At 38.3% G+C, this 12,091-nt stretch overlaps 1 protein-coding gene across 3 annotated transcripts; it reads right to left on the bottom strand.

Moving 5' to 3' along the window:
* Positions 1-391: 391 nt before the first annotated feature.
* On the bottom strand, positions 392-10,101 carry LOC135468695 (carbonic anhydrase 2-like). 3 transcript variants are annotated; one of them, XM_064747088.1, is made up of 8 exons: positions 9,934-10,101; positions 6,950-7,006; positions 5,453-5,623; positions 4,534-4,679; positions 3,636-3,728; positions 3,217-3,274; positions 1,870-2,027; positions 392-1,313 (listed from the first exon to the last, which is right to left on the bottom strand). In XM_064747088.1, exons 1-8 carry the CDS (start codon positions 10,001-10,003, stop codon positions 1,110-1,112), a joined length of 957 nt encoding a protein of 318 aa, XP_064603158.1. In that variant the 5' UTR covers positions 10,004-10,101; the 3' UTR covers positions 392-1,109. The 3 variants fall into 3 exon arrangements, with proteins under 3 accessions (XP_064603158.1, XP_064603159.1, XP_064603160.1); XM_064747089.1 differs by having other exon boundaries at positions 6,971-7,006; XM_064747090.1 differs by lacking the exon at positions 5,453-5,623 and having other exon boundaries at positions 6,971-7,006.
* Positions 10,102-12,091: the final 1,990 nt, after the last annotated feature.

The following is a 12,091-nucleotide window of genomic DNA, read 5'->3' as shown; positions in this document are numbered from 1 at the left end:
CAAAGTCAAGATATTGACAATTTATTTTAATCTGTCAAATAACTTAATTATGACAAAGCAGAATATCTCTCCAGTGTATCTTAAACTTGTAGTATTATTGTAGTTCAACTGATAAGTTGAAATATTCGTGTAATTGTTGAGGACACAAATATAATGTACATGTATATATCATCGTATTACTTCCTATGTAGGCCTACTTCTTCACACGCACAAGCCTCCACCTGACATACAAGTATTACAAGTAGCCAGCCACATGCACGCTGTGCATGTCGACACTTAGCTAAAGGCTGGTATAAGGAATGTCTGTTAGATCAGATTTTAGTCAGAGTAAGTGAATGTATTAAGCCTCTTTAAGACTCGTAAAAAGAACTATAAATATTTTAACCTGTTTTCTACATTTTATTGTGCGGAATCATGCATAGAAATTTTAGCCCTGAGTTCAGCTTTCTGCTGTTAGGATTCGGGGTCGAGAGTATAAAGCTTGAGGGCGAAGACAGGCGGGGATTGAGTTCTTTAATTTTACATCTTCATGCAGTCATGCACAACTAGCTGTGTGAATAAAACGCCATCATCTGAGTCCTTGCTGTGGAAAACAGTTCCAAAAAATGTTCATGAAAGAACAAAACAGGAAATAACGTCTTTCCACGTAAATGGTTTAGTACATCTGAATACATATATTTTCAAATCAGTTATACATTGCATTTGTCTGAAGATATTGGTTGCGAACTTGATCTGGCGCTAAACAAATTAGCTACTTGTATACCACGTGCATGTGTAGGTCTGCATCTCATAGCTCTATGGTCGGTTAATGGGGAAATATTCTTGAAAAATGTTCGTTTCGTAGACTGGAAATGATGGCAGTTTTACAAGCTGAAAACACTCACTGTTTCATAGGCTGGAAATCGGCTGGAAACGGAAATATGTTGTGTTATGATGTCGTTGATTGAATTACCCAGGCACATTGTTTGATATTAAAGAATGTTATGGCCTTTGAAAAAACTTGAAGTAGGCGCATTAGTAGCCTTGTGCATTTTGGAGTCATTATATCACAGCTATCACCATTTTGTCGTTTTGAGTTTCCTTGATGCACACTAGAACATCAGAACACATTACACCAGGGTCAGAACGATGAGAACTACAGATAGAAAAAAATCCACTGATGGACTTGCAGAAAGGCCACATCCTTTTATCGGCCTATTGGTCTCCACAACTCGGGCGTTCATTGGCTGTACGGGCCTGAAGTCATTAACCAATCGTGAACCATTTCCTTCACCTGGCAAACTGGCCTTGAGAAGGGTGCGGAATTTGTTCACCTGAAAGAAAAAAACATCAAAGTTTAAGTTTAATAACCGCAAGTAAAATATTTCTTGAGATACTCGAATACCGTATTTGGTAGAAAAGGGGTCTTTTGCTGCATTTTAACTTTATACCACATTTGTTTGTCATTCCCTGGATGTTCAGTGTGACATTTAAGGCTACAGAGCTCATGATTTTGTGAACTCTTAGTGGGGTTCTCATGACATAAATTAGGAAATCTATAATGTATAGCCGTAAGTTTAAAATGTAATAATCAACTGCCTTTTCCTGAAATATGTATCATTTAACTTGATGCTTCAGATATATCAAAAAGGTCTGTTTGTGCAAGAGCATGTAAAAAATCAAAGTCAAAAATCATAAAAAAATCCAACTTCTTGTTTGGTTTGAGGAAATAGGTTAATTGGTCTCACTGATCCCATTGGGCCTCTGATAAAAAATATGGGCCCTTTGAAAGAGTGAACTTTTTAACTGGTCTCCAACCATAGTTAGGGAACACAGGAGAAATAAAGAAATACCCTCCCCATTTACTTGGTAATACAAAATCCGCCTAACCTGTGATTCCGCCAGAGCGACATTATTCCGATACAATGACCAAATAACACTCTCGTAGCAAGGCGGTGTTGTCAGGCTTCCCGAGTACCGGAAGAAAGTGCTGACATCGACCGGCAGGAGACTGCGCAGTGAGAAAGTATCTAGTTTTATGACGTCACCTGCATGGAGAATCACAGAGGCATTCTGAAATACCACCGATTAAAATTAAAGATTTATTTATAGGACTGTCCATGGCTTTTATATAGCAGTGTGTTATACATAGCGGTACCAAATATAGAGTAAGGCGTAAAACACCGATCTCAGCTTTCCTCTACCTCAATGCAATTTCATAAAAGAACATTCAGAAACGTTGCATCTGTTCAGAGAAAACGCCAGTGGGCACGATGCCGTAAGTAGGAAAGGTCTTCCAGCAACCTGCGGATGGTCGTGGGTTTCCCTCGGGCTTTGCCCGGTTTCCTCACACCATAATGCTGGCAGCCATCGTATAGGTGAAATATTCTTGAGTACTGCGTAAAACACCAATCAAATAAATAAATAAATAAATCTTCCCTAACGTAAATCAATGTCAACCGAGTGATCCCCATAATCAACTAACGTGTTCTGAATCTTGCCGAACCAAAAACGATCCTTGACAGTTCCACAAATTCACAAAATAAATATATTTTCAGACACTACACCAACTGTGGCCGTAAGCTGTCTGTCACCATTTTGATCACTTGCGAGAACGAACGAGACTGAAGCAATTAGCGCTATCTGACGACATGGGGAGTGAACCACCCAAGTGGACGACTAGACTTGCCCAGTGTTACTTTAATGATTGCCATAGGTATTATCTCCATTGAACGACCTTATTTTTTTCTGAGTTCACATCGATCACGTGAACATGTATTTATTTTGTGAATTTGTGCGGTTGTCATGTATCGTTTTTAGTTCGGCAAGACTCAGAACACGTTAGTTGATTATGGGGCCACTCGGTTCACATCGATATACGCTAGGGAAGATTTAATGCGCGTGTGAAGAAGTGGTAGATGTGGACAACCGTCGATCTGACACATTAGAAGCGGTTATTCCGCGTATCTCTCCCAACACTTACATTACGCAACTAACTGAAAAGCTGCTCCCGCTGCTCCACGTATTTACATGTAAGTCGTATATACCTTTATGGAATGGTGTAGAGAAAATACATTCGCCCTGGCCAGTGAAATAAGACAATGTTGGTGAATAAAAGAGAGGAATTTTGTAGCAGGCTGATTTAGCGTATTGAATAACCACTGCATGTAGTGAGTTTCCTGTCTTGTTACACTGGTTTGCATCATTTTGGTCTTGGATATTTACTGGGATATTTACTTTGAGACTGAAGATGACCGACCACCTTATCAAAGGCACTGTTAGGAGCATCTCCCACCTACAACAACAACAACCAAGATGTTCAAATAGAGTACAGTTCATTACTTCTGCCCACTAAATCCATTACAAACAAGAATGTTATTCCACCAAATGTCAATTTATCGCTCCTGCTCTCAAGCTGTATTCAGCAAATCCGTGAGTATCACCTCTGAATGTTTGCTTTAGAGACTTGAGTACACTGTACGATATTAGTTGTTAATATTATTCCACTGTATCAGTTTACTTTCTTTCAAACGGTAATTTGTTTTTCGCTTATTTGTGACAATTTTTTAATTTTAAGTGCGGTTTTAAGAGCTGGTCATGCCTCACTTGATGGATGGCTGACTTCACATAATAAGTCAGGTCATACAATCTCTCACCGTGAAGAGCACAGCTAGCACAGCTAAGCCATTGGGCCTGTTCAAAGCGTCACTCACGTTAGAATACTCCGTGGAGTAGTGCACAATGTGCATCTGGGGAGAAATAATAAACCTGAATTGGTTTAAAATATCGTTTTAACATAATTAATTCGAGACGAACATAAAGTGAGTCTCATGAATTGCAAATTTCCAGCTCTCATGTTGTTCAGTTTATAGGTCACTGAAAATACGTAAGTTAAAAACCCTAAAATTATTATTTTTGATTATATCTCAAAAAGATAGAAACATAGACAAAAAAAAAAAAAAAACATAATCAGATTTGGACTCATCGGCCAGATATACGCCTGAATATATAACAGTTATATCACAATAATAATAATAATAAAACAATTACGAGCTTTTATGCAACTAGTATTGCTCTATATATGTGCATTTCAAAACACTGAAATTATTATTTTTTGATTAAAAAGATAGAAACACAGCTAAAAAGCAGATTTGGGCTCATCAGTCAAATATACACCGGAACACATAACAGTTATATCAAAATAATAATAATAACAAAAAACAATGACGAGCTTTTATGCAACTATTATGGCTCTATATATGTGCATTTCAAATTTTAGAAGTGTCCGTCTGTTGGTTCTTTAGTAGAAGACGTTTTTATAAAAAGTTTAGCGCAAAGTCTAATGTGGCCACCAAGCCAGGTGGTCAAGGAAGATAAACTTAGAAAGTGTAACATACAACATTTGCGAGAATTTTGATGCCAAATATCAAACAGCCGAAGTTTGCAGTTTTCTAGAAGATCGACAAAAAACACTGTTCGAAAAGAATTTTTAAACCTCCTAGCGAAAATAAAGCTTTCCACTTGGAAGCGTAATAAATAAACCGAATGCTACACCTCCATAGGAAAGGCTTTGCCGTTGACTAAATGCTCAGAGCCCCGTTTGTCCGCATCGCCCCAGTGGAAATGAAACTGGGCCACTCTATATCGGGATGGTAGTCCTCCACCTTGCAGAAAGTAGTCTCCTTGAATGTTTACTTGAACTGTGAAACATACAATGATCGAAATCAATCAATACTTGTATTTAAAAAAAAAAAGCCTGTAGGCGGCCCGTTAGACGTGTTACACAAAAAGACCAAAATCGCAGTAAACCACATCGTCCATAGGGCCTATGTTTAGGGGTTTAAAACCGTCGTAGCGGTTTTTATTGTGTAGCTCGATATCGCTGAACCTTGATTCGTACCCACTCAAATCCTGAGAAAGTACAACACTTTCATCACTGTAGGAAAGTTCTATAGTTCGCCTTTATATAAACCATAACATCAAACTAACAAACAAACTCAAGTTCTTTTATTTGCAGAAATTATCAGTATGGAATAATATTGTTTGGGGAGGTAAAGGTAACGGCCGGTGTGTTGCATGACACACTCGATGTTGTTTGAAAAGTCATCTCTATTTAATATGTATATTTGCACACGGTCTGCAAGTAACAGCGGGATAGAAACTGCTTTCAAACCTTTATCCATCATGCATTTTTTGTAGACCTTGTTTCAACTAATATCGATGGTAGGTACAATAAAGATTCCGTGGCTATGAAATTCGCTATCAAGGTTACCAAATGTCAACCGTCAAAATTTATTCAACCTTTCGCCGTAACTGTTCAAATAGTGGACGGATTTTTTCCCCTGGATAAACCTATCAAGGTTTAGAAATACCGTTGTAACTAAGTGGATCTTGATAGCGGGTAAGAATGAAGGCACCCGACTTAATATAAATCTGCCATGAACTTGCTGCTAAACTATATCACGTGATCTACCTGTGTGTCCATTGTTGATCAACGTAGGCGGAGTAGAGAGAGAAGTGTCGTAATTCAGCAGCTTAAGATCCCCCAAATTCTCGTTATATAACACGTGATCTGTGTTGATGTCAATTGGAGATTGCCTCATACCACCACAGTGCGGGAAATGCGATTTCCATTGATCGGGACCTATGATCAGAGACACGCTGAGAGACTGAGGAACAAAAACTTGAATGGATGTGCTGAGAAATACAGGGACAAACGACCGAAGAAAGATGTATTCTGAGAGATTCAGGAGCAAACAATGGAAAAAAGATGTATTCTTAGAGATTCAGGAGCAAACAATGGAAGAAAGAGATATGTTTGGACATACTGGAATAAACGATGGACGAACGAGATATGCTGGGATATTCAGGGAAAACAATGGAAGAACGAAATATGTTCGGACATACAGGGAAAACAATGGAACAAATGCATGTGCTGGGAGATTTAGGACTTACATAAATATTTATTTATTTATTTATTTGATTATTGTTTTACGCCGTACTCAAGAATATTTCACTTATACGACGGCGACCAACATTATAGTGGAAATCCACGACCACTTACATAAACAAGATAACATTTTAAAGCAAATAAAGTGTCAAAGAGAATAAAAGTCGTAAGGTATTTATATGGGCATACATGCGTATATGATATTACAGAGGTATATGGAGGTACATTAGGTGTATGGGGTGATACATTGAGTATATGGAGATACACTGGATATTCGGAGATACATTGGGATACATTACATTACTAGATCGGACATATTTTAGCCATATAGTGGCGATATTAGGTGAAATTTTAAGAGCAAGGAAATGAAATGCTTAACCAGACTGTAGGTAAACAATCTTTTCCGACTATACTGGGACCAGTGACGTTACATCAGATTTTTGCCACTCAACACACACAGGCTGCTAGATTTCATCATTCTAAATGCATGTACATACAACTATTTCAAGCAAACAATATTGATGTGACGTCGTTGATACCCTCTAGGTGAATACAGATCACCGCAGGGTTTTTAAACCTTTTTACTCACGAATAAGAATATTTCAAATTCTTTAAAAAATAAATAAAACTATTTTCCTGTTTTTAATAATCTTTCATGTGATATATACCTCATTTTAATGAAGCTTCTGACTGAAGTTTTCACAATTCAGTTTGTGCATAATTACATTCCACCCCAGTTGCGCTATATGATATGAGGCGTCCATGTCAGTAGGTCTACATGACACTGTGGATGTACGCTGTAGAATTATACAGTGTTTGATATAAAATCCTCGTTCCGCATATTTGATGAATATAATGATGCAAAAATAAGATATAATGGGACATGTATGATTTCGAAAATTTAATAGATGAAAATAAAATGGTGTGCCAGGAGACTGATTTATTGAATTTCCAAATTTCTGTTGTTAATTTGGTCCACTGATCATCAACAGATTGTGATATTCCAAGACGGTCCCTTACCACAACATACTGTATACTCACTATGAGCTCCCACGTATCCCCACTCATACACGTTCCCTGGAACAAAACGTGTAAATTTCCAGAACTTCATGTAGAAATAAAGTTGTGTAGAAATATTACAAATAGAATTAAGCATTATATACAAAACTAGCATTAGTCAAATATTTGATGTTATTTAATGAAAATCACCATATAACAATCCAATCCACTAATTCACACTTTGCTTGATGAACACCGTCTATAGGTGAATACATACTTACTCGTTAACTAGACAACGAATAATGAAATTATTGTCATACTTGTCAAAATTAGTGTAGCCATAAGAAAAATTTCTGCCTAGCAATTACTGGATTAAAATTAGTCGGTTTTCCGAACCGCAATTTAACACTTCGCTGCACAAAAACATAGTGAATCTTTTTTTTAGATAGGTCTATCTTATATATCTGTGTAGTTGCGAAAGGTTTCTACATTCACATGCTAACACACGTGTTTTCCTTTTTAGGCCTATTCCTGGCAAACCGAGGGGCCTCCGTGGTCAAACGGCTTAGCACGCCAGCGCGGCGCAATGACCCAGGAGCCTCCCACCATTGAGGCCGCTGTTAGCTCAAGTCCAACTCATGGTGGCTTCATCTCCGACCGTATGTGTGAAGGTCTGTCAGCAACATGCTGATGGATGTGGGTTTACCCCGGGCCCTGTCCCGTTTCCTCCCACCATAATGCCACCATTAGGGTATAAGTGAAATATTCTTGAGTACGGCGTAAAGCACCAGTCAAATAAATAAATTCCTGGCAGACCTTACTTTTATATACCGGGAGTCAGCTGTAAGACATCCCGATCAGTCGATCGGTCCGTCCGTTCGTACGTACGTACGTACTTTTTCTCCACCATCTTTTTAATTCGATCAATTTTTCACTTGTCGGGTGTGTTGTTGGGGACCTAAAGCAGTGCAGTGTTGTTTATTCGAAAAACCTGCTTATTTCATGTACAAATCAGGCAATGATATCGTAATAAAAATAGTAATAAACTCTGAATTGTCATTGAAAGATACTTGGCACTAATCAGAAGAAAGATAGCACGATTTATGCAGCTTGGAGAAGCAGAGTATCTTATCTGATTTTTAGAAGTCTAATTAAAAGTCAATCTTTTGTGAACCATGCTGTTTGACTTCTCTTTACAGCAGAAAACAAAATCTCATATGTTCAAGGTATATGTACATTTAGGCTAGGCAATCGGCTTTGAGCTTCATAGACTGTTCCGCGATCTTACCTCTATTTTATAATCTCTTGAATTTACTACATGTATATACTTGCTCAGTTGCACATCTGTAGGCAATTGAAAGAAAAGCATCTATGGCTTATTTTGCATGAACTTTCGTACAAAAATTATTCAATTGTTATCAGTTATAAGACACTTGTGTATGTTATCTGTCACCCTATAAGATGACCTCATTTAGGAACTTCGAGAGGGTTTTGTACAGCTATTCAAACCAAGTGCTCTTCAAAGTGAAACATGTGGACGTATCTTGAAGTGGTACTTTGCGTTTAAATGTCATATAGAAGCTACACTTCAACAACACCTGGGCTATGCCCCGTCTCTTCCCACTATAATGCTGTTCGCAATCGTAGGTCTTGTATATGTGAAATATTCTTGAGTAAAGCATAAAACACCAATCCAATAAATAAATAAAACAAATTAAACAAAAACACTGAAGTTGTTCAACGAGATATATATTTAAACAATTTCTTACCTTGCGACACCCACAAAAATGTCTTAACAGAAAATGAGGTGAAAGCACAGGTACATGAGATATACACATTCTAACAATCAGTGAGTGAAAATCACAAGAGCATAAACCTGTAAAACATGGTCTATTGTAGAGTCAAACCTAAAGTTCAAGGTCAAACTCGTTCGAAGTTTTCTGAGTATTATTTATTTTTTGATGTTTTCGATCCATGTAGGGGAAAGACTAAAACCTTCACCTCATTCTCTGTTGAAGACACTTTGGTACATGGCACTAAGCAGGAAATTCCATCTCGTGGTTATTCTTCTCGAAAATGCGATTGTTTAAAATTGAATAAATCGAAAAGTAATAGAATGAGGCTGTTTTCAACTTCTCATGACAGTGCTCAAAACCGTGAACCGTGAGGGCGTTTTGTATGATATGCATGTAATGGTATTGGGGTACATTTAGTCATTTGTATTCAAAATTGCCATTCATTTTCCTGACAACTGATTGATTAAATCACTACCTGTCCATGCCTCCTATCGGTTATCGGATGCTCTAGTTTTATTATTAAAATGTTTATATAATGAAAGATTTTGAATGTTAATAGATAGGGTTTATTTATGCAGAATATGTTCTACTTAAACAACATACATTCTACTTAGCTGGATACATATGTGTAACAATTCAAACCTCTGACATACATGTAGTCTGAAGGCCTGCGTAGCTCAGCAGCAAAATTAGGACGATGATTCTGGTGACTGTCCCAGCATACATCGCTCCAAATTTAACGCCATACCTACGTAAGTGAAACACTGCCAAGAAAATGTAGTTCTGCATTTCATAACATACTAAAACAATGAATCTGTTAATTTTAACAGAATGTTTGTTGCCTGAGTGCATACTAGAATGCATTCTGCTATTGCAGCAGATTATTCTGTTAAATGTCATATCAGGATATTATGTTGAATACGACAGAATATTGTGTTGTAATAACAGAATACATTCTAGCATCACTCAGACAACAAGCTTTCTGTTAAAATTAACAGATTAATTTTTGAGTGTATTATTACATATAGAATATATTTTTGAGTGTATTATTACATATAGAGGGTGGGGGCTTCCATAGGTCACTGTCCTGCATTTCCCTCACATAGACTAGTCTAACCAAAATTCGGTGGTGACCATCGATAGCAGAAACATTGAGCGAGACAGGCCTATGTAGTTTTGCATATTGTAAGCTCATTAACTTCCACTAACCTGCACTTCCTTTTGTAAGTCTGACAGAAGTCAGCCCAACCAGAGTTACCAGAAATACGGGGGTAGCCATAGGAGATGTTACCTATAGATGGGTATCGTACTTGTTTACAGCCTTAAATGTGGCCATTTAACTCGGGTGCTCCGTGTATTCCGTCTTCTGGGGGCCACACTAAGTAGATCTGCTGCGGTGTAATCACGTGATAAGTTGATAGTTGTCTTGCGGTTTTTGAGGGCAGTCGCTAATGCATCACACTACACTTTGAATATCCCGCTCCTGCATTTTGTCGCGAATCGGCTATATGTGAATGTACATAAAAATATCATGATGTCTGGTTAGATAACAATGATAGTCTGTTAAATTCTGTTCTCAAGATTTTCTCGTAGCCGTCAGATCCAAGTAGTACATAGGCGGAGTGTAGCAACATATGTCGAGCAACCTTTCAAACACCGTGCGATCGGAGATTATTGTTGCACATAGTATTGTTGAAGAGTAGAACTTTTTAAACCAGACACATTTGATTGAATGTCTGCATTTGGGGGGGGAGAATGGTAGTGTCACACATACAGTTAAAATCATACTATGCATATTTTGAACAATAAGCTTTTTTGTGGATTTAAAACTAGATTGATCAACTCAACAAGAAATATCGGTACATTATGGCCAATTAAATAGTTGCGTCAGTATAGCCATGCTGGCCATGTCCTTACAAGTCATGTGAGATGGATTGGGATAATACGTCCCAGCCGTGACATCAACCCTCGTCTAGTCTACTCTCGACACGCGCCTACACTCACATGGTCAGAGAACAACGGCCAGATCACCCAATCAGTGCGTTCTTTGGCCCAAATTAGCTTACACAGAACACGTCTTCCTGTCTGGACCATTGCCACAATGAATTTACCATTCACATATGAATTCTACCTGTAGCTATGGGGTTTGGTCCACATGGCAATGTAGGGCCTATACCTAAAGGTAAATCTGAATGTCTGAGACAAGCGCATTGAAATACCTGATTGGTGTTGACTGATGTAGTTTTTCGCAAAATTGCTATCTTCCGCATGATATTCAAGTCATGTTTCTCACTGTGCTTCGGATCTAAGGTTACCTCAGATTTCAGCGAAACACTGTTTTGAGCCACTCAGGACGGTAATACATACTTTCTGTGCTTTGTTACTTAAACCTGATGTACAACACTCAAAATTAAAATTACGGGAAATGCTTGGACAAGCACAAACTCTCGTTTATCGACCATGGGACGTGGAGACTACTAGCACCCTATTTCCACTCGGCCACGCGTATTGTTTTGAGAGCAGGGCAGTACATACACTCATACAGTGTAAGTGGACATGTATGGATCTTTACAATTAAATACGCTGATAATGATCGCCAAGTTTAGCAAATTTCTACATTTAGCAAATATTTTGGGCCCTGGGGGTCATTGCTGACCCGTTCACTCCGGCTGACGTCAGGCGGGAGCTAATAGCTTCAAGGTACATGCACGCAGAATACGTCAGGGAACCAGACTGGAGGTCATTGCTCCTAAAAATATGTCATCAAGGGAGGCAATTAATTCGGTGTGACGCTATTAACAGATTAATTATCAGGGTGACAATAATGAAGACCAGTGGATTAAGGCATCAACTTACTGAGAAAAACCCATGATGGTTGGGCCCCACAATGTAATTAGATGTCAAGTTTATTATTTTGTGGGATATATATTTCTGTGTTTCTAATATTTGATAAATATAAAGCGGTGGAAAAATCCTGTTAGCGGGTAGATGTAACGAGAGGTGAGTGATATCACAAAGCTATCCAATTCTGTACTGACAGATTACGTCATCAAGGGGAAAAAGCCAACCTGGTTGCACACCGACTTGGTAAACAACCTTCACGCCCTTACACTGCATTCATAAACACTGATGTTGTATAGTTCTCATATAAACTTATGGGAGCATAGTGTTCTGCTTTGAGGATGATGCGTGTCACATGAAGCTCGGCATACACGTGAGCTTATGTGCCAAAGCTAGTGGCCTCTAAAACTGTTTTACGTTTTTTTCACTAGTATCATACACCTAATGACATGTTCTCGACGAAGCCAGCAAGCGGATTTTGGTCAATGAAATCCTTGGTTCGAATTCAGTTAACTCTGGTTCCGTC

The sequence above is a fragment of the Liolophura sinensis genome, chromosome 6 (assembly GCF_032854445.1).
Source record: "Liolophura sinensis isolate JHLJ2023 chromosome 6, CUHK_Ljap_v2, whole genome shotgun sequence".
NCBI classification, from domain to species: domain Eukaryota; kingdom Metazoa; phylum Mollusca; class Polyplacophora; order Chitonida; family Chitonidae; genus Liolophura; species Liolophura sinensis.
This window is presented reverse-complemented; position numbering and strand designations above follow the sequence as displayed.